The sequence below is a fragment of the Dermacentor variabilis genome, chromosome 1 (assembly GCF_050947875.1).
Source record: "Dermacentor variabilis isolate Ectoservices chromosome 1, ASM5094787v1, whole genome shotgun sequence".
NCBI lineage: Eukaryota > Metazoa > Arthropoda > Arachnida > Ixodida > Ixodidae > Dermacentor > Dermacentor variabilis.
This window is the reverse complement of record NC_134568.1, coordinates 249,221,404-249,244,052: the sequence shown is the minus strand read 5'-3', so window position 1 is coordinate 249,244,052 and position 22,649 is coordinate 249,221,404. Positions and strand designations below refer to the sequence as shown.

Below are 22,649 nucleotides of genomic sequence, written 5' to 3'. Positions count from 1 at the left end.
GTATGCACAAGACCATGTATTTTTGTGTGATGGAAAGAAAAGGCAGCTCTCAGACCTCATTTGATAACAAGACCAACTAAACAACAGGGAAGGAGAAAGCTACAAATAAGGCAGCATAAGTATCCGTAGGTATAATGGTGCGGTCCAGTTGGTGGACATCCCGCTTAGAGAACAAATAGAATTCAGTCAGCAAAGAACGGCAGAAAAAGAGACAAGACAGGCTGGCACATTTTTCCTCTTGTTTTAGCATTTGTTTACCAAGCTTTTGGAAGAAAGTGGCTGCTCCCGAGTACATATATTACATTCTTGAGCACATTTCTGGGCTCTTGAAAAATATCACGAGTGATTACATTATCGTGGATCCATTTAAGCATTTACAAATACATAACATTGTGCAACATCATGCTTGTAAGTGCTTTGTTCATATAGAAACATGAAAACACACTGCCAGGGTGTTCTGCTTGAGGCCAGCAGTTTGCATGGTCAAGGTATGAAACATGCCAACAACGAAAAGTGCATGTCAGGCATTACAACCTGGTTGCCATTGGACTGTCTAAATTGGAATCAAAGGGCAGAGCACTGACTTTTCCTGAGAACACCAAGGGTGCTTTCATATCCTTACTCTCACTATAGGTGCTCAGCTGTCCATGACACCCTCCATATTCTACTATAAGACTAGCAGTTTCTAAGTCTAAAAAAATTCACAATAAAGAAAGGACATAAGGCAGAAATATTAAATGTAATGCAATGCCCCATAAATGCCGAAATACTATACCTGTAAAAATCTAGCATATATATATATACAGTGTAACATGAGTTATACATACACCCTTTGGAGGGCAACACAAAAGCAGTGTAGTCCTCCACAGAAGATGCATGGAATTCCTAAACAGTCTTTATATGTGTTATCTGTTGAACTGTGAGTAAGCTATACTTATGCAGACACAGCAGATGCTGTCTGTAAGAAACAAAAGAGAATTATGAAAGTTGGTTCATCCTGTTCACTGGTTTAGTTAAACAGAAATGCCCTATTTACAATATAACACACCATAAAAGCCAGATAACACAGTTTTTACTGTTGGTAACCACAAACTCAGAGTAGAGAAAGTATGTTAAAATCCTACATTATTTTGCAGTTCAAGTGTGTCCGGAGCCAAGAAGTCATCTTCCCTTCCCTTCCTCCCTCTTTTCTTATAACATAAACATAATAGTTCATACCCACTAGCATGCATTAAACTTGTGTTTATACAACTTTTCTACTGCCACATTTAGACCTTCCTTACAAGACTTAGGAAAGCTAAGCAAATGTAACCCGAAGTTAAGAAAATGCAACAGGGTGTGTGTGAATAAGAGTACTTGAATCATATGTCTAACTGCTTTTAAGTACAATATTTAATGCTTCAAGCTAGCCTGCCTTCACACACATTATTTAATTTTATTTCAAAACACCAGGTAGACAAATTGAGACAATGAGCCTGGCCACATCTAGAGTGACTCATTGCAAAGAGACACCTCTCAGAACACTTAAACAACAGCAATTCAATAGTCTATGCTACATCAAATGATCTTCTACTACTGTTCATTTACAATTCTTAACATTTTGGTAATATGGTCACATGAAGTGAGTTTATTGCAACAATTTACTGCGAATTAGCACATACCATGTGGACAGAAACTGCACCTTACAGGCCAATCTGAATGCTATATGCAGCTTGCCAAACAAAGGTTTCCTTCATTAAAAGGAAAAGAAAAAAAGTCAAGACACAATTGATGATGTAAGATACTCGGAACATTGTTGCCATTCAAGCAAACTAGCAACACAGGTGTGGAGCTGAATAACTCGAGTCTTACAGCACAACAAGACTTAAAACAGTAGAGTGCTTTTGGTAGCAGTAGCCTGTACTGTAACATCATGCTGGAATGGAATGTGAATGCAAGAAAAGTAGGTGCCTTTCTTTCTGCACTTTTGGACATGAGTACGACACTGGCATCATTAATTCACAATGCTTAACTTAGCAGCTAGAGTGCATTTAGTGCACAACTACTTCACAATCTCATATTAGACAGGCAGAAATTCGTGGGAAAATGAGTGGGAATATCAACAATAGTAAAACAAGGAAAGCCTCAGGCTGGACCCAATGTTTTGACAAGAAAGGCCCTGTGTCTTTGTCCAAGCAACAGCTGCCTTATTTGGCAAAGTTTATACACTCTCTCACATCCGATGGGGGAGGAGAATAAGGAATAAGGAGCTACATAGGAACACAAGACGGGCAGTGGGGGATAGGAGGGCTAGTGAAGGGTTGTGTTGCACCCCCACCCCACCCCTCCACTATTTGGAACATTTGAACTTTCCTCACCCTACTCCATGCATTCCTTTATTCTCTTCCTCAGCTGGGTGTGGAGGTGAATGAAGACAAATCTCCTTGTTGTAACCCTGGCTCTAGCTTGAGACACACTTAATTGACAACTATTGACTACAATTCCAAATTGAAATTTCAAATAGCTGAGTGAATGAGGTAGTCCACCTTGTTTCTTGTCATTTCAAGTTTCATTCCAGCGCAATGGTTCGTGATCAACACAGCATTTACGTTAGTAATGCGGCATTCGTGTACAGTGTAAGAACCTCGAGTACATACACTAGAGTAAAATATGTGGGCAGCAAGCACATGACCAAACACCCATAATCTGTGCTCGCAGCAAAGTATTTCATACACTAGCAACAATGTGGACAGCAAGCAAAAATTAGTCGAATGAATAACCAAACTATGGAAAAAGAGAAAACATTCTCAGGTCATCATAAGCTGCGAGTTACACAAGAATATTAACCAGGGTGACATTGACCCTTTAAGTCCCAATCCTGTGCTGTAGTTCACATACATGCTCGTACTGAACTTGTCAAAGACAAGCCCTGGTCATACAGGCTACAGCTGCTCACAATTTAGAAGTGTATTGAAGAGAAGCCTCTTTTTCAAAATAATTTCCTTTTGTTGATATTCTGAGTGAATATGAGAGCTCAGTGGCACATGTAGTATATTCTTTGAACAGGGATATAATGCGCTAAAATTGGCGAATTCCATTTGAAGAAAGAACTTAGGAGTTAAAAGGTAAATGGAAGCCAGCTTTATACAGCCTACACAGCTACCCATTTCCTGCAGCATCAAAAAAAGAAAGAAAGAAAAGGTTCCTTGCAAGATTTGTCAAACCACACAAAGATGACAGAAACTACCAAGATGGTTGCATTGTCGTGCCTGTATGACCTAGAACACTGACTGCTTGAACTATAACTAAAATTCCATAAAATAACATATTTCACCTAAGCTTAATATGCGCATGACAAATAGTGTTAGAACAATATAAACATATCAGGTCCATGTTATAAAGCTTGTAAGAGTGTAAATATTTTCAGTCATAAAAAAAGCACTCGTAATGACTAAACCATTTACTTAGTTGCTGACATACTAATTCATATGCAACTTGTGTAAGTGTCCATATGTCAAACAAGACAACAGAGTAAAGAAAAAGGACTTATGAGATACATGCAGATGAATTTCTTTACCAATGAAATGTAAGCACAAAACGTGATATATATATATATATATATATATAGCATTGACGCCTCCAGGTAGCATTTATGGGTTTATTGACAAATTGCCTTCACCCAAAAAGTTCACGTACACGTGTACACGTGACACTTGCGGCAGAAACGATGTTCCACATCCGCGGCCAAGGCTTATGAGTGGTGGCGCTGGCCGACATTCCCAAGGTTAGTTCTAGTAGATAAAACAAATATTCCAGAAAGTGGATGGGAAAATGGCGCCATGGTAGCTCAATTGGCAAGAGCATCGCATGCGTAATCCATAGACGTGCGTTCATATACCACCTGCGGCCAGTGATTTTTTTCAACGACTTTCATTTCCATTAATTTATCATTTCTTTAATTCAATTAAAAATTCAAGTAATTTTCCCCTATGCTGTCCTTGGTGACTTTGTTGGCTTCTTATGATATGGCTAAAAAACTGGGGCTCCTCAGTTTCCCTTCTTTTCGTTCAAACACACACACATACCATCACTAGATTAGTGAATTATATGAAGAGCTCCATATGCTTTTAGCAACTAAAAAAAATACACTATGCTATAGTATTATGGCCTAGCATGCAGCAAGTACCATATGAAACACATCCTATAACTTCTGCTCAAATGAAAGCAAACTTTATAATGCTACAGCAATGTGCTTAACTGAGCTACAGCAATGCACTTGCATTCATTGACTATGTGTGATGCACTTCTGTTGCAGTGCTAAGGCAGCAGAATAGAAGGACAAAAGATGTTAGGATGTAAAGCTGATGCCATGAGTGCTTAGTGTAAATTATTACATTCAATGAAACTGTAAACGGTGCACTTCTGTTGGAGTGTTAAGGCAGCAGTATAGGATAGAAGACTCAAAAATGTAAAACTGATGCCACTACTGCTTAGACTAAATTGTAAAGCTGTGCCGGTACAAGGTAAGGATTCCTTTTGCACAATTACACTTCTGTCTTATCTTTCACCACTCAAGACCAGTAGATTCTTGTGGTAAGGGCTTGGACCACTGACGAAGCGCAAAAAGGAAAAGAACTGGAATAGAATGGCCATATTATGCCTTCCTGGTGCATGTTGCTGCCTCTTGAAAGTAGAAAAAAATATAGCACAAAGCTGGAAAGCACGCAAGGAAGTAGCCAAGTGCTTGTATATTTCTTTGTGTGCTTGTTCATTGTGCACTGTTTATTTTTTTTAATTCAGCATTTATTGATGCATATCACACCAGAAATATCCAGCATAATCCAAGCTACAAAAATTCTGTTCGACAGAGCTATGGCACCAATTGTAATGCAATGGGTGGTCAGTTACACAATATGCATCACTGAAACTGTAATTGCAAAGCCTTGATAGTGAAGTGCTGTGATAACACTAATAAAAAGACAACATATATACCTGCACTTTGAAATAATGTTGAATCCATGAATGGCAGCCTACTGTCTCATGTTCCCTTGACATTGTTCGCTAAGTACAAGGGCTTGTAATGCATGAAGGTTCACAGGGCTATGTAACCTTCTGTGGATCAAAAAGTATTCAGCCCTGCATAGAAAATCTATCAACATTTTTATGTAAGGCTAGCAGTTTAGTTTTGTTACGTAGCCTAGTTTAGAGTATATAGTTTTATCACTGAAGAAATATGCAAACTGAATATTAAGAAGCCTCCCCCTCTCACTCTAATCTACAACTGTATGGCAAGTAACAATGGTGTTGATGTTTTCTATTTGTACTGATGGAATTCACCATTAAATATGTATATAAGAAACAAGAGCATTGCCATCCGAGGAGCAGATGCCATTCAAAATGGGTGTGCACTGAGCGCTCTCTAAACTTTTGCTTTCGGGTGTACTTTAGTAGCCATAAAAATGTTAATAAATGGACTCAGCAGCTTAGCACAGTCACAAAATGTCTTAGGTATAAAAAGGCACTTACACACGAGCCTCTTGCAGCAAGTATTTCTAGAAAGCATCCTCAAAGTATCTACAGAGTGATATCGAAGCAATGTGACATCATTTTTCTGTGCAATTGCAATATGATGGACCAGAAACATAAGAAGAGTCAGAATAACTGTAAAATTACTTAAAGGTTCACATCACATTCAAGAAATAATTAAAATGTGACTCCATACTACAATTCAATTCAGATTCAGCTTGGTTTAGAATATACAAATTTGCACACTCCTTTTACCTACTATTACAGTGAATTTATCTATCCAATTTAGTGTTTTGCACAGTCCGTTTAACATGCTCCTCTCTCTACTAACAGAGTTGCAATATTTGATGATGAATAATGACACTAGTTGCAATGTGTCTAAAGAAATATAGCACAGAAACCTCAGGTGAACAAAATGAAAACAAGGTAATAAATTTGTCAGCTGTAAAATAAAACTTCAAAGATTTATACACCAACAACAGTCATAAACTCCCTCGTAACAGAGAAACATACAATATAGACTCTATAAGCACAAAACCTTATTTAGACATTGAAAGGACAACGCAATCAAAAGCTAATGTAGCTCTTGTAGGTAGATACATACAGTATAGGCTAAAAAAATCACATGTGCTGGTCACAATCAGCATTGAGTAAATAAACTCTTCGTCTATTCTGACAAGGATTTTTTACACAAATGTTCAATGACTTAAGAGGCATCATACAAACATTAAAGAGAGACAGAAAGAAAGAATCCAGCTTGCAAAAATTAGATTACATATACAATGCTCTAGCAGCTCTCTCCCAAACTGAGTGCAAGTTTTCAAAATGGGCTTTTTGTCCCCAAAATCTGACACTTTCTACATCAGAATATTGTGAAGCAATCCTTACTCATTGATACAGTAGTTTCTGCAGACATAATAGCTGCCGCAATACAGCTTCTGATGCAGCAAGTGATAGCAGGTTAGTTCTCAAGCACATGTTTATAGTCATGTAGGACCTGGTTCTCAATTGTTTTCTTTTTGGCATTGCCAAAACTTGTCCCTCTAGAATATTTTGTCCTTAGCAGCAGCTCATGCAAGCTTGGATTTAACACTATTCTCTGTAAACATTAGCTTCAACAAAGTTCTTGTGCATACCTAATTAAGAGCCAAGTATGATATCTATTATATACAAGTAAAGTGCTCGACAAGCCACAATAAGGAAGTAAAATACAGACTGCAAATATAACAGAACAGTTGACTCGGTACTCTAACATCTGTGAGACATTTCCAGCTATACAGCAGAAACAATGAATAATGTCATGTATACTGAATGCATGTTAGTAATTATTGTGTAGTAAACTTTACTGCCAGGGCCATGGATGTAAACCAGCATTAAAAAAAAAAAACACTTGATTCTATTCTCCCTACTGCCACTAAATGAAGACAAATATGTTTTCAGAAAGTTTTCAGAGGCATGTATAGATGAAAAAGACTGCTGTGAGCAGCAACTAAAATACTATTAGCTTAATGCACAGCACTGCTTTCCCGGAAGTAAACAATAATTTCCAATGAAAAACAAACCACGGCTTTTTTGCAAAATGTTGACTACATCTCGCACCTCCCACACATAGCCAAAGGGTTAAATGAAAACGATGACCAAATATGAAAATGTAAATCTACATATAGTGAAATAACTGTTCTCCTACATACATTTAACTGCAATAAAGCTGTCAACAGTCTTAGGCGTATCACAATTTTCCTTACAACTTGCCAAGCGCGATGAAAAAGCATGCCATATTGCAATGTGTGGATGGGATAAGTAGATGCATGTAAAATTCATTGAGTGATGAAACTAACAAGCATGCAAAATACATCTATGTGTTGTGATCACATTCATGTTCAGGTTTGCCAACATGGCACACATGGGTGTAATGTGCGCATCAAGAATGTGCACAATGTGAAACTTGGCAGATGCAAATTAACTTCTGCAAAACTGTTTTTATGTCATTTACAAAGTGCTCTTTCCCATCTTTTCTCACTTACTTGTTTAATGGTTCTCGACTGAGAAATGTATCAAAGTATAAAAACCGTAGTCTTCTTTTCTCGAAGAAGTTGTCTTGGTCCCATTGCATTGAACAAATGTGCAACCGCGCACTTAGGAAGCTAGGCTATCTGCAATGTGCTCCTCATTCGGCCCCTCTTAACACAAGGCTCCTCACCTAGAACACACTCGTGCGTCCTTAATTGTATGGAATCCATACAAAAAATCTGACATCAACAAAATTGAGACTGCCCTGCAGAAGACTGTGCACTTCATTCCTTGTCACGGCAGGTATTTTCGACCTAGTTCTGATCTTTGCAATCTTCAGCTTGCCACTCCCCGTCACCATGTTGCCTCTTCAAAGTTTTCTCATGCTATGATTAACTCTCTATGGTTTCCTATACTAAGCAGCTACATAACACCCACTAGATCTTTATCCACTAGACACTATCACAAGCTGAATATATCTCCTTTTCATCATCCCACAGACGTGTTTAAATAGCTTTTTGTTCGCACGATAGAATACTGGAATGCTTAACTTGGTCATGCTCATCTTTATTGCCTGCTGAATTCCTTTTATAGATATTGTTAACAATTACTTATGCATTGTATCTTGTTTTCATCTTTGTATCTTGTGTTCCCCATTAATGCAATAAATAGCCCTTTGCAGTTTTGGCACATAAAACCCCAGAATTCAATTCAAACATTGCATCAACAAGCCTTAACTTTAATTTTTAAGTGCTATGGATAACCTCAGCCTGGTTGCAAACATTATGAAAAAATATGTGGACAATTTTATTTAAAAAATTTCGGCCTATTTGATTATGTATCTCAATGCAATAATAAAGTGACTGTAGCTTCAAGCAAATGACATTTGTGACTGACTCGCCGAATATCCCCCTCAGGCATTGTGTATACTATTACCCATGCCAAGACAGTTCATCAAATGCAAAATCATTGTTGAAAACAGTGGTACTTAGAATGTCTCACAAACATCTTGAAGCACTTCTGATTGGACCTGTACTGCAAGTTTGAATAATATGTGCATGGTGTTTTTGCTTTAGTAAAATGAGTTGGAAGTGTTCGCTGTCGGTATCAGTATGTCATCATGTGGCAGGTTCACTTCTTTCACTGTTTTTGACAATGCTTTACATCTAACATATATGTTGCCAGATGGGTGCTTTCCAAGTATGCGAGACATGAAATAGTTTGTTTTCCTATCTGACATTTATGTAGAGAGTTCTCACATAAAGTCCACATTGTGCAAACTTGATAAAACTCACTGAAGAATTCAAAATTATTAATCCGTTCCACATCAGCACACTTTCACGATTCTTAAGATGCAAAAAAATCTGGTAAAACTAAATTTTCAATGTACAATTTAAGTGGCACCAGAAGGAAACATCAGTCCTATTCTTATTGCAGATCTGTTGACTGCAGTTAATTGAGGCACTGTGCTATTAATTTTGGGCACTTGTAGTGTCAATTTCCGCTGAACTTCTCCCAGTACAGTTTTCAAATGTTTACAACATTTAACATACTGTATGCAACAATTGAAAAATGAAAAGGCTTCTTAGGTAAATTAGGCACTTAAGCGGCTTTAATGCTTCAGATGAACAAACACTCGCTTAACCTAGCAAAGTCAGAGATGGAAGTAACTTGCAGACAGGTGGGAGAGAGGCACATTTCAACACAATCACTTGCGCACAAGTCATGCAAGAGCTACTGCAATCCTCGTATTACCTATTGCCACATGCTACCTACCATAGTCAAGGTAAAACAGGTCTCGAGCAGAAACATTAAAAGAAAAGAAACCAAGACATTTCGGCTCCCATACGAGGGGGGGGGGGGTACAAATCTGATTTTGAAAAGCAGACTGTGAGCAAGGCCCTCATATGGGAGCAGAAACATCATGGTTTCTTTTCTTCTAATCTTTTTGGTCAGCGCCCGTTTTACCCTTGAGTATGAGCAATCCCAACCAGATGAGTTTTCGTCGAACTCCTGATTTCATACTACCTAACCTTCTACACCACGCATGTGACATCATACATCAAAAGAAAGCATGCCTCAATGCAATAAGCCTCTTTACCTTTGAGAAACCACCAACATATACATGATGTCACCACCAAAGAGACACATATTCAGCCAGCTTGAGTGGCCTCAGAGTATGTAGAGCCAGATGCATAACAAACCTCACAGATGTATATTTTTTTTTTTGTCAATAGAATGTTCAGGTTGACACAAAGCATCAAGAAGGCACTTTACAAGAAAGAAGACTCTGTGAGAGTAGTATCATAGTCATGGGGTACAACAACAGTTGGTCCAGGTCACTGGTAGCAGGGGGCTGCCTACTGGAAGATGGACTTGATTCGGGGTCTAGCAGATGCTCTGAGTCCGACGTGAGGCCTGGTAGCTCGGCGGAAGGTTTGGCTAAGGAAGGACTGGCTGCGCGAGATCCCTTTAGCTGGGGCTGCTATGGCCTGAAGGCCCAGATCATGGGACAGTGCTAGCTCAGGTGGCAGAGGTGGGTGCTTACGTTGTGGGACGCTCTTGGAGCCAGACATCACAGTAGCTCTGGCCGGCTGTGGCACTCCACCTTTCAGGTATTGGCATGGTTTGCGTCCACTGTTGTCACGGACATTGGAATCTGCACCTGCATTGTCCAATATGCATAACAGCCCATTGGAGTATCAGAAAAAACATCAGAAGTGAGTGACTGGCTCATATTAGTATGTCACTAGGAGTGTGGGACGTAAGAACAGGCCTTTTTCAACCTGTACTTTTCGAGAAACATGACTGTATATGTACACAGAGCCCACAAAACTTAGCATAGGAAATCTGGATTTAAACTTTCGGAAACAAATAAACCAAATAAGAAATAGTAAAAGAAATACTGAGGCTGTGAGCCTCGCATTTTGGATACATGATGTAGGCTGCTGTTGTTGCATCACCTTGGAGACAAGTAGATGAACAGGTACCCAGTGGAACAGCTGAGCGCATGGCCCCCATTTCGTGCCATCACCAACGGTGGCTGCGGCGAGTGCTTTGCACAGGTGCAGTAAGTGCCATGAATGGTGCTCGGCTCGCATTGTCTGCTGCTGAGTGCAGCCGTTGCTTGAGCTGTCATAAAGCAAGTGGTCATGCATTTGTTTCTAGAGTTGGCCAGCAGCTCCCTCGTCAATTAACCCGATAGCGAGTGGCCAGGGCACCGCAAGAGAATAACACTACACAAAAGGGTGAGTCTTGCTCATCTTGACTGTTCCAACTCACCAGTCAGTGATGACCAAGCTGTCCTACGTTCTTATAATTACCTCACACTATCGTTTTCTATTATTGAAGTATGGTGGCTAGATACAGGTTTAATTATTTCTATATGTGCGTGTGTTGTGTCCAAATGCCTATGCCAAAGGTACACACTGATGTGGAATCCAAAGTTTAGCATCATGAAAAAGGTTTGTAAATGTATGGGTTCAAAACATCTTAAAGATGGTGCTTGTGTCTCTGCTTCATTTTCAACATAGCACATTGACTTTGTTTCTGTAACCATAACTCAACACTATGATGCGTCTTTCATTGACCGGAAGTTGAACTAGGGTTCAGCTATGGTCATTGCCACATGCAGTTCCTGCTGCACCACAGCAGGCTTCGCTCGGCAAGGAGGTGGATGTAAACCTTTTGACCAGCAAGCATTTCTTTATGAAGCAAGAATGGTGAATTGCTAAGGTAGAACAACATTCGATCTTGTCGAAGTTAAGCAATGTGATTTAACACACACAATGATTTCAGAAATGCTTTGTCGGCCATGCGAGCCACTGGCGAGCAACTGCTGTCCAGCAGAACAAAAGGGGAGGATATTTCATTGTTTGAAGCATTTCGCCGCAAGGAAACCCTAAACACACGCACAGCTTACTACATGGCGATTTGACAGCAGCTGCCACTGCTGTTCAGAGGGCGTACTTCTATTTTGTCAAGGGTGCAGACACATGAGAGCTGCACTGCCTTTGCCCAACGCTCGTGCGCAAGTGCGAGTTGAGAGAGAAACATGTGGAGACCATGCCTAGGCACTATGGAGGAGAACATGCTTTGCTCCACTCATCCCTAGCCTATGGCAAATGTGCACTATGCGAGAACCGATGCTTAAATTCCCTCCTAACGAGATCACAACAGCTGAGATAGAGACAGTAATGGTGAAGCACACAATAAATTTGTAGTAACAATGTCATTATATATAGGTCTCTGACCGCTAAAGCAGTATCTACCTAAGCCCCCACATCACTACCTTTCGCAGCAGCCCTCCAAGTCAGGCCTGGTGGTGAAGCGTAAGTAAACAACAACTACACAATACAACAAACTCGCAGTACCAACGTGCCATTATTCATTGGTTTGTGGCTGCTAAAGTGGCAACTACCTAAGCCCACACCCCTGCAGTTTGTGCCAGGTTGCTTTGGTCCCCTTGCTTAAGACTAAGGTGGGCTAGTTGGTTAATCATGATGTAATATGGCAGCGCACTTTGAGGTCCCCTTGGCAGGAGCTCTCCGTGTCAGGCCTGGTGGTGAAGTGTGGGTAAACTACCCAAGAAGCCATAGAGGGAAGCGATGTAATGCCATGCGGATTATAAAGGGGGGAGGGGGAATGAAAAAACAAAACAAACATTGAACATGCAATTCAAACTATGGATCTCCCAATCATGAGCGCAGTGCTGTGACCACTACACTGAAAGATGAGTGGAGAGAGCTTATTCCAGAGTCTATTTTATCTGCAGGCATGTAGTGCAACTCAACTAGTCCATCCTCCTGTTTAGTACCTAGGTGCAGTCCCTAGATATCTCTCTCGCAACTCACAGATGTGCATAAGGGTCAGGAAAACACTGCTTATCTCTGGCTTGTATGTGCCCTTGACAAAATCGATAGGAGCACTTAGAACAGCAGCTGAAGACTCAAGCTGAGCACCGTTGGCACTCGCTGCACCTGCACGAAAATGTCACCACAGCTGCGACTCAGCACCTTTGACAGTGGGCAGCTCTGTACTTACCTACTCACTCACGAGACCTAAGAATTTCAAACTATGACCGATTCCAAACATAAACAGAGCAAGCTGCCATATTTCGTCCCCTGTACTATGCATGCAACCCTGCTTATAAAGCACAGTTAACATAATGTTGACCATAAAGCACAACAAAGCCAGTGCTCGTCCTGCCTGGTCTTCCTTCTTGTGCCCTCGTTTTTTGCACTTTAAATGAAGTAGGAATTCTTACAAACTCGCTCAAATGTCAGTACTCGTAGGATTAATTTCAGATACACGGGGCCCTTATGTGTTCTAAACTTCTATTCTCTAATCCCGCTGCTTTGTCCTTCACTACCGCTCATCCTGGCTGGTCTTCCTTTTTTGTACTCATTTTTTGCACTCTAAGTCTGTGGTGATTTAGGAATTCGCCGGCGCCACTGCGCGGGCGCATTCACCTGCTCTGCCATGCCTACGCCTCACCCCCTTCTCACTCCGAACTAGTTGCCAGCGGTGGTGCTCCACTCGCGATGGTTCACGGTGAAGATGGGGACGCTGACGTCACGAGGTAGCCGCTGGCAGCTACTCTCATGGCGAGAGCGTGGGCTTCTGCCTATGGGCTGCACTGGGTACGTACATGCTTCCTCTTGTCCACCGACACCTTTGTGACTAGGACTTGAGCTCACGTACGGGGCGTTCGTTCGTGCGGGGAGCACATACTTTGTGTTGATCCTTTCTGGATGCTAAGCTGAAGAACCAGTGCCTAGTGCTTGCGCGAGGTATTACCACGCCGAGCTGCCCTTATTGTAGGCGCAAGCCGAAAGAGATTGCCCGAGCTCGCGCGAGTTGGCCCATTGGTTATCGTGAGAGCAAGTAGCATAGCCAACGGGACTTTTCCTAGCGGCGTGTCCCAGCTTGAGCCTGTGCTCACGCAGCAACGTGCTATAGACACCCCTGTCTGTATTTTTCGCCCTTCGTGCGAGACTCCTTTGGTTCTCCGCCACCCCGAGACCGGGCGTTTGTGCAGTATTGGGTGCCGCCGAAGACAAACGGTTTGCATTAACTCAGGGCAATACTGTGCTCTTGTGCGATTGCTTAGTAGCCCCTTGCGGCCTGAGCTCGTGCACAGCAGTGCACTAGAGGCTGATGGCTGACGCAGCCCTGTGGCTCGCTAAGCTTGAACCTTCGGTGGTCGGTACTCCTGTGAGATCCAAAGACCCCACAAGTCAAGTATGAATTTTCGGTTATGAACTTGTTGATACTAGATTCTGGCAAGTTCACTGGAATGGAAGGGGAGCGGTAAGAAGCGCATTAAAAAATAAGGTGTGGCATATGGTCATGTTTGTGTTATGAATTAATGCACTGGATTACGAAAAAGAAGCAGAAGGAAATCGCACGCTGAGAAGACCGATAAACATGCAGTGAGACGCAACATGAGAAATAATATTCAAATGTCCAAGAATTTAGAAGACAAAGAAAGATTGAATCTTCGCGACGGCACATCACAGTCGCCGTAGGCGTCGAAGTCTCTATAACGAAATTATTTTTGAACAGTTCTGATAGTGTCCACGCAACAATGGTTGCTAGTGCGCTGTAAAATGTTCATATGCTGCGGCCGAAAGCTCGAGGCACGGTGCGAAAACGCTCTCGCAGTGAAAACGAAACACTGTGCGCGGACATGCATGCAGACACGCAGTCGGTCGCTGCGGACCTGTGCGATCGCTGCAGTGAGGCTTCATTCTGTTATGCTCCATTTGGTTATACAGACAGCCCAGTATAAGAACATATTTAACATAGTTTACTCTCAGCGTTTGCCTACCTTTCACGCAAGAAGCCAGTTCTAGAGACTCCATCGCAGCGACCTCGCGTAGTGGCATTCACTGTGCTTATTCGGTAAAGGGATAGCGTCTGTAAACGATTCTGTGCTTTCAGTTTGCCCAAGATTATTATATCGACAGTCAAAAACTTCCCTCATTTTGAGAGTACCTACATAAATGTCCAGGAGGGCTGCCGCGTGGTGGTGTTATTGAGCACCGTAAGCGAAACCTATGAGGAGTGCGCTGCGTGATTCCTCATACTACGCAAGGGAGGCGCTTCCAACAGATGGCGACTCCGCAACTCCTCGCCCCCAATACTGCACAGAGTATATATTAGCAGCCAGGCAGCTACTATTATATATCATCCTCTAAGGCAAGCTTAAACAAAAGTCAAAGACTGCTTGCACATATATGTTACCTGTCAGCTTTTCTCACTGCTAGCTATAATTTCGTGTACAGTAGACTCTCGTTAATTCAAACTCGAAGGGACCCCAGGATTTTGTTTGAATTATCAGGAAGTTTGAATTATCGGAAGTTCTCGCATATATGACTGAGCAAGATTACAGCGCACATTACAATTAATTATCCACTTAAATCATATTTTAAACATTTCACTCTTTAATTACACAGTAAAAACAGAGCATAGGTGAAGGATCCAGAACAAGTTTAATGGAAATCTATGGCTGACTAGACCGTTTGAAGAAATCATGAATTGTTGATTGTTTTTTCTTTACATGTGCATTAAGAACAAAGTTCTCTATTCCATTAAGAGCAGCCAGTTGTTGTTGAGAATTTTCTTCTACAGTCAGAAATTTGCGGACCTCGGCAAGGTAGTGGAAGGCCTGTGCTGCTGTCACAGAGGATTGCTCTTCTGATTCCTCTTCACTTTCGCTGCTGTACTGTGCTGGCAGCACCTCAGCCACCAAGTCGTCCAGGGTGTCTTCCCTGCACACGCAGAGGTTATCATCGGCAGCCGCAAATTCACTGAGGTCAGCAGCTATGTTGTGTGCTTGGAGTGCAGAAAGCACTAGCCTTGCTTCATCGCTCTCCATTTGGAGGCAGTCTTCACCTTCATTTCGAGCGCAGTCAGGCAAGGTATCACTGGTGTGGCCTGGTATGCGGAAGGCATGCTGGAAGCAGTTCCGTATCGTTGCCGATGTTACTGCACTCCATGCGTCAGCTAGCATTCCCACAGACGACAGCAGTGTTACGCTGTACGACATGGAATTATCCATGCATATTAGCATCCTCTTAAGGAGTAGCTTTCTGTAGTTTATCTTCAGACATTTGATTACCCCCTGATCCAGAGGCTGGAGGACAGCTGTTGTGTTTGGAGGGAGGAATTCAAGACGAATTGCCTCCAGCCCCTCCACGTCACCGTGAGCGGGACAATTATCCACTATCATCAGCACTTTTCTTTTATCGCGCTTAAACCGCACGTCAAGTTTCCGCAGCCAATCCTCAAACAAAGATTGTGTCATCCGTGCACGTGTATTTGCTGCATAAGAAACGGGAAGAGTTTGACGCCTTTAAAGCATCTCGGACGCTTCGATTTGCCAACGAAAAGTTCGGGCTTGTGACTACCATCCATATTGGCACAAACCATGACTGTGAGCCGCTCCTTGCTCAGCTTTCCGCCGGTGCAACGTTCCCCCTTGCGACACAATGTTTGCTGAGGAAGGCACTTGAAGAACAGTCCCATTTCGTCAGCATTATAAATGTCAGCCGGGGAGTATTCAAGCAGTAGGCTCTGAAGACGCGTCTGCTGCCAGTCGGTAGTAACCGCCTCATCGACCACTGCCGCTTCTCCACTTACTGTTTTGAAAGTGAGGCCATGTCGCTCCTTGAATCGAGACACCCATCCATCACTACACTTGAAGTCTTCAATTCCAAAGCACAAAGACAGTTGTTCGGCTTTCTCTCGCAGGATTGGTCCACTTACTGGTAGACTGCAGCTCCGAGCGCGCTTCAGCCAAAGAAAAACTGCCTTCTCAAGCTCCGGATGCGCCGCCTCCCTAAGCCTTTTTCTGTTGGGAGCGAAATGGCCTGCGTTGTTTCGCAGCTTGTCTTTCACTTTCACAATCGTTGTCAGCGTACTTTTTGTGATTCCATACTTCAATGCCACAGAAGTCTTCTTCGCTCCAGCCTCAACTTCTTCTATGGCTGCCAATTTTTCTTTCACAGAAAGGGTTCGGTACTTCCCCCGCGGAGACATGATGCTACCAATGCGGGCGACCGACCAGGGAAAGAAAAGCGCGAGCGGTCACGTGATTCGGAATCGGCCGATGCTACTCGCGTCACTTTCGCACCTTTTTTTTTTTTCCTTTTCTCGTGCTCTTTGTTTTTACGTCAGGTTTTACGACAGTTTTGAGCGTTTTGACAAACGCAGGTGGACAGTCGTCATTTCCACAAGTTTTGAGGGTTATGTGTTTTAATTTCGAACTTCCTGCTTTGAACTGGCTAGCAAGCATGCTAGCAAGCCACGGAAAGTTGAGCAACAATGTGCCCTTCGGGAGGCTTTTGTTTCGAACGTTTGTTTGTTAGGCTCTTGTTCGCTTTCTTTTATTTCTTTAGGCCATAGTGCGCTTATTTTAACATTTTCCGCTGTTGTGGTGATATAACAAGTCAGATTTTTCACGAGTGGTGACAACGATAGCCGATAATTTTCCGGTATGGACAAGCAAAAAGTACGAATTAACCGAATTGCGGTGTTTGAATTAAGCGGCCTTAAAATACATTGAAAACATGGTGAACCAACCAAAAATTTGATTTTTGTTTGAATTAACCGAAAGTACGAATTATCAGAGTTTGAATTATCGCGAGTCTACTGTAGTACAAAAAACCGAGACTTTCTAAAACAATAACAAGAACTGCTATAATGACATTTCATTTCACTACTTGCAAATCTGTAATGCCATACCCCAAAGAACTTCAAAATAATGCATAATATCTTACCATAGGCACGCAGTAACTCAGCTATGTGGTGCTGGTTGAACATGTATGCAAGATGGAGTGGTGTGTAGCCCTGGAGACAGAGCAGGAAAAAGGCGTATGTATTAAGCATATGGCAGTCACATATGAGATAATTAAGGTTTGCTTCAATATATGTCAAGTGTCATACTTTTCATTATAGCTCAGTGGCTATGGTGTTCTGTACGAGTCACAAATTCAATTTTTGGGAATGGCAGCTGCATTACAATGGGGTGGAAAGCAATAGCACTCATGTATACAGAGTTTTGGGTGCACATTGAAAAACCCCAAGCGGTCAAAATTAATCCAGAGTTCTCCACTACATCTCTAATAGCGCTCTAGTTGCTTTGACTTGTTAAACACTGACACTCAATTGTTACTGCAATACCTGCAGAGCTCACTAGGCCACTGGTACAGGCAAATTGCATAAGCGAAAAGGATATGCAGTAAAGAAAAGCAAATTACTGGTTTAGGATTTTAAACCACATGCTCTTTTTATTAGAGAGGGAAGGAATGTTGATTGGCTGGGATGTTTGAGTAAAACCAATACCTTCTTTGAATGGCCACACAACCAGCATGCGAGAATAGACGCTCAGACACTATAGGTTTGCTGGAATCAACATGAACTTTATCTCTATGTCAACATACATTCTCCAAACCGGCGTGCATACTGTGCCACATCTGTAGCGGACTTGGAGTGGCATAACAATCAATGACTGTGTTGCTATATATAGTATGCCTTGAATTGCAAGGGCATTTGAAGCCTCCGGCTTTGGGTGGCATGGTGGCATGTGCAGAAGAGATGGGGAGCGCTCGGCTCCGCATCACAAGGGACTTGAAAAAAAAAAAAAGTTGCTTTACCACAACCGCACAGTCACTGCTCGTGCACCACAATTCTGATACAATTTCACAATTTTCGTGTGCACTCCTGTCAAATTCTAAAAAGCGATTATTCAAACAAGTCTAATTGGCTGAGTCGATTAAATTCAAAGTGGACATCGATGAAGATTAATCGCATTGTGGGATATATTTAATCAATCATCCATTGGTATTACCAGCCCTAGCTCACTCCTGATGTGACCATGATGTCGCATCCTTTCTAGGTCACCCACGCAAGCCAATTTTCACACTCACTATATTAGCGTATAAGGAGGTAAAAAAAAGAAATAGCCCAGTTGCTACTTTTGACAATTTGCTTCTTTTGCCATGTGCCACACATTATCGAACAACACAACTTGTCAATGTAAAGCAATGTACCTGCAAAAGCAAATATGCAGATGAAATACTTAATGAGCTTATGGAGTGAGAGTCATATGAACTTACCCCCTGGTGAAGTTGCAGCACAGGACAGGGATGCAATACAAACAAGAGAAATGTGTAAGTAAAGAAAACAAAACACATGGTTATAAATTTTGAGCATGACCACAGGCAAATTATTAAGAGAAAGACACTACGAGTTCTCTGCCTGAAAATAGTCACCATCAGGTGCTACACAAACAAACAAGGTAAAAGAAATCCTAAAAGTCCTCCATCATTTTGTTGCTTATAGGATTGGAGGCTTTAAGGACATGAACAGTAAGCATGAAATCTTCACTTAACGTGGGCAAATTTTTATGGAACAACAGTGCTGTGGAAAGGCAACTTTCCTACCACCGTGGCATACAGCCTGAAGATGAGCAGTGCATACTAGTCATGATACAAATAAGTGTGGAAGTGCTGCTGTAAATTTCAGGATATGCAGTCACCATTGGACTTAACATGAACAATGAAGACATGAAGACTTTAACAAGGATGTAAGGAGCAAACATCCAAACGCTTTGAATGGTAGCACCATTCAAAGCGCCCAGCATCCTCTGCACAAGAAGCAAAAAGGCACTTAAGGCTTGCTTCGGTTAAGTATGATCATGACTGCACATTTGCCACAAAAGGGCATTTTTCGTTGCTTTGGTGTTCCACAATATTCAGAAGTAGGGCATACCTTACTTTCATTAGAAAGGTAAGAGGGAGAGCAAAGAAAAATATTGAGGAGGCTGCAGCTTGCACCCAACTACAAACTTTTTTGTCTATTCAAATACATTAAAAACATTTTTTATACAGACCCTCAACAATTAAGGAAAAAACGTAGCAGTGTCACCAGAAAGGTGAAGCACTGACAGCAATAGCAAAGTATTAGACAATTACATAAAGTTCGTAATTTATTGGCTGTATAAGTTGCAATAAGTTTATTCCCTTATCAACTAAACAAGGGTGGTGTCACACGCCCAAAGACTAACATGAACAGATGTCACTAGATGACCACGAGTACTAGCTGCTGCGATTGGGAGTGTTGGTAGCAGAGAGCACACATGCATGTCCCAAAGACAAAGTTTCATGCTGCCGCATCTTTCACCATTTCAACTGAAAAACTCAGATCTCATGACTTACAAGACTAGGCGTGCAGGATATTAGGGTGCCTCAATACCTCCACACCCGCCACTCCATTCAGGGTGGGCACATTCTCTGAAGGAGTTGTCGCAGCAGCGACCGGTTTTTGTAGGCACTGTCCGCAGTGGTGTAGCAAAGGGGGGGGTGGGGTCATACACGGCTGAAGACACCCGAAATTTGTCGATATCCTCGCCTTCCTCGACTACATCCAGGGGGGGGGGGGGGGTGACAGAAGAGCTATTTGCCCCGGGTGCCAGATGACCTAGCTGCGCCACTGACTGTCCGCCATTGCACAGCCCACTTCCCGTGGAACCAGCACATGTTAACTTTGCACAGCTGTCCGGCCATGGTCTTCGGCACAGAATGCCTGGGTGCTGGGTGCAGTTGGCACGAACGACTCTAGAAACGGCTGCAGAATGTTGCACTTTCCAAAAGAGCCGAAAATAAGATTTCTGTGGATTGCAAAAGTCAAGCTTCATCAAAGCGGTTAATTTGTGCAAACAGTGCAAGACTACACTCTTGGAGTCCAGAGGCAGCGAGCATGCATATCTAACAGCGCTGTAGAAATAAGTTTGTGATAATAAGCCTTCAGCTCATTTTCCCTTTCAGGCTAGGAGTGCCTGAAATATATACAAGTGCAATAAATAGAACACTTCAGAAGTTTACTCTGTGTGTTCATGACACCTGTTCTCTTAAACTACATGTGTGTACCAAGCTAGCATGAAAATAGCTGCTCTAGCATATTTGCCAACAATGACATAAATACCAGAATCACCATTCAATAAGTTACTTGTTTTTTTATTGTTTCAACAATTCAAATTCATATTCCAATGCTTCTGCTTCATGAGACCACTTTGCTTGGGGAAGGTGCAACATCTAGAGCTCACCTATGCTAAAGGGAACGAGCAAACACTCCACCAGTAAAGACCAGTCAAAAGAGCAACAAATGGAGCAAGTTCGTTCATTTTGATTTTGAAAATGCGCTGCCTTAAAAGCACTACCCAAATCAAAGATCAGTCAACTACGGCATCTAGGGTGATATCGCATCACAACATAGGTTGAGCAAAACTACACCATTAAAAATGTTGTTTCCCCGATTTATTATTACGCCTTGCCACCTCAACCGATTCTGTCAGCAGGAAATGCACCTGCAGACGAGAATCCAGTGGCATATTCGTGTTTGCAGCGTGCAACCCGAGAGACGGGCTATGCAATAACGGATTCTGTAGCAGTCGACACTGTTGTCCCCACCTTGAGCATTGCAGGTGGACATTGAGGCACCCTAGCGCATTTGAAGCCACCAGCCTTCTTGGCTTACCCTCACATAATTGTCCTTTGCCCTGGTAACCACAACAGACGGTCACCAACATAGAGCGCATGAGTCATGTATGTGCTCGACCACCCGGACAGCCACGGCCAGATTAAAGGAGGAAACGCCCGCTTTCCTCCTCTAGCCCGGCCATGGAGTAACAAGGGCTCGATTCTGTGACGCGCAACGTTGGGCCTATTGGGTGTGTGGGAAGCCGACATGCATCAGGCCACCAGCCTTCTCGGCTCGCCCTCACGCCTGCAGCAGACCATGTGACCACTAACACACAGCGTGCAAGCTGTTCATCGGTGAAGCCAACTCATGAGATTTATATCTAGATCTAGGGTGTTCAGCACCAACTTAAGGATTTGCCATTTTTGTGACAATTTCGATATATTTTTAGAAACATGCCGAGAGCCGATCCTATCGACCGATTCATACACCTAGGACCATGTTTTGTAATAACACATTTCAATTCCTACTATTTTTTCGTCATTATAGCTGGGATCAGCCACTTGGTATGATGGGTATGATAAAAATCAAAACTGGATTGTTACAAAAATCAACCTCTGCAATTTTCAAGATGTTAAACTGGCTACACAAGGAACCAAAAATAGCAGGTGACTGGGTCCCATTTTCCTTCTTTACTTTATCCAATGCATCATGATATTAATGGTAATCTACATATATATATATATATATCTTTTGCACCGCTGGAAGGGAGAATCAAGCCTATGGAATCATTACTGCTTTCCAGAAACAAAACGAAGAAGTGTGTCAGTGGGCTGGAATACACATCGTAGCCTCTTGGAAAAACAGACATTTTCGTGAATGCCAACAAAAGCGTTTTGTTAAGCTAAAATCAATGCAAAAAATTTGGAGTACTCTTAAGCTTTGCCTTTAAGAGTGGAAAGTGATAGCATTAAAAAATCACTGACTGCTTCTCACAGTTGCCAGCAACTGGAGCGTATGTAACCTTGGTATTTACCAAGAACCGCTGGCTGCGAATGATATGCACAAAGGCGAGCTTTGTGGTAGAAACGCGGCCTCTTGCGTGGGTCGCGATGCGATGGAGGCGAGCACCAGCTGGAGGTATCGCAAAGAACTGGGCACGCCGTTCTGTGGCCCTCGAGACACCTGCGCGCCGGTGCACGCAAATGGCAGACGCCGCGACTGGTTTGTGAATGGTAGAAACACCGGAAAAGGGGTTCCTTTGAGTTTCTACGTAACCGAATTATGTTTTCTCGTATAGTCAAATTACAATCTGAGAGCTATCATGCCTGCAGGTTATGCGTAATTCACAGTTTACGGTTTTTCCATGTATTTTAGCTTGAGAAATTCAATTAGTTCAGTAAATTCCTTGTGTCACAGGGAGGGCCAGCGTATAGGTGATTTGAAAATCTTTTTGCCAAAACAATGTACAACGCCAACACCAGATTTTCTGTGACATGGACTTCTTAACGCTATTGTGTTGAAAGTACTAGGCTATTGAGATCCACTCTGCAGCAGATAATTGATTGCTCTGAAAGAAAATTCAAGAAAATGGTGAGGGTGGTTTACAGCACTATGGATTCTCTGCACCAGGAGTCATGGTAAATGCT

At 42.3% G+C, this 22,649-nt stretch overlaps 1 protein-coding gene across 1 annotated transcript in view; it reads right to left on the bottom strand.

Annotated features, from left to right (window-relative positions):
- LOC142560643 (uncharacterized) overlaps positions 1 to 17,433 on the bottom strand; it is a 39,039-nt gene extending 21,606 nt beyond the window's left edge. The window contains exons 1-2 of the mRNA XM_075672872.1: positions 17,301 to 17,433; positions 10,064 to 10,180 (exon numbers count right to left, since the gene is read on the bottom strand). Of these exons, the coding sequence (XP_075528987.1) occupies positions 10,064 to 10,180; positions 17,301 to 17,409 (226 nt within the window). The 5' untranslated portion in view covers positions 17,410 to 17,433. The remainder of the gene's footprint in view (positions 1 to 10,063; positions 10,181 to 17,300) is intronic.
- Positions 17,434 to 22,649: the final 5,216 nt, after the last annotated feature.